The following is a 499-nucleotide window of genomic DNA, read 5'->3' as shown; positions in this document are numbered from 1 at the left end:
GTCCCCCCTTCCCCGTTCTCCTTTTTCAGCGGGGCACCCGCGCCGGAGGAAAGGCTGTTTGGGGACACGGCTGAAAACGATGCTCTGCGAACCACGGCTGGAGCAAAAAGGGGCCCCAAGCCGTGGTCTGGCTGGTGGCCGTGCCCTGTCACCCTTCGCTTTAGCTGCAAACCACCCCCATCTCTCCCTCTTTTCTAGCCAGGACTGCAAAATACACATTTCTGCAAAAAAATTGGAGGTTTTTTTCCCCCCCGTACGGTGAAGGGACGGTCCTACCTGACGTTCTCGTGGCGGTACATGTACATGGTGTTGAACTGCTGCATTTCCTTCTGGCTCGGGTCCTTCTTCATGTCCTTCAGCATCTCATCGGCCACGTGCTTGGGCAGGATGGAGAGCATCAGCCGCTCCTGGGGGACAGGGTGGGGAAAGGAGTTCGCCACGACGCGAAGCCAAGCCCGTGCCACGCGCAGCAACGCATGGTGCAAATACATGGTGCAAA

At 58.1% G+C, this 499-nt stretch overlaps 1 protein-coding gene across 1 annotated transcript in view; it reads right to left on the bottom strand.

Moving 5' to 3' along the window:
- Nucleotides 1-499, bottom strand: part of ADCY3 (adenylate cyclase 3) — a 15,656-nt gene that overhangs the window by 7,382 nt on the left and 7,775 nt on the right. Inside the window, 1 exon segment of the mRNA XM_019473170.1 lies at nt 277-407. Within this exon segment, the coding sequence (XP_019328715.1) occupies nt 277-407 (131 nt within the window).

Source organism: Aptenodytes forsteri, unplaced genomic scaffold (genome assembly GCF_000699145.1).
Source record: "Aptenodytes forsteri isolate BGI_AS27 unplaced genomic scaffold, ASM69914v1 Scaffold534, whole genome shotgun sequence".
NCBI lineage: Eukaryota > Metazoa > Chordata > Aves > Sphenisciformes > Spheniscidae > Aptenodytes > Aptenodytes forsteri.
The sequence above is the reverse complement of the archived record's forward strand: the minus strand, read 5'-3'. Positions and strand labels throughout refer to the sequence as shown.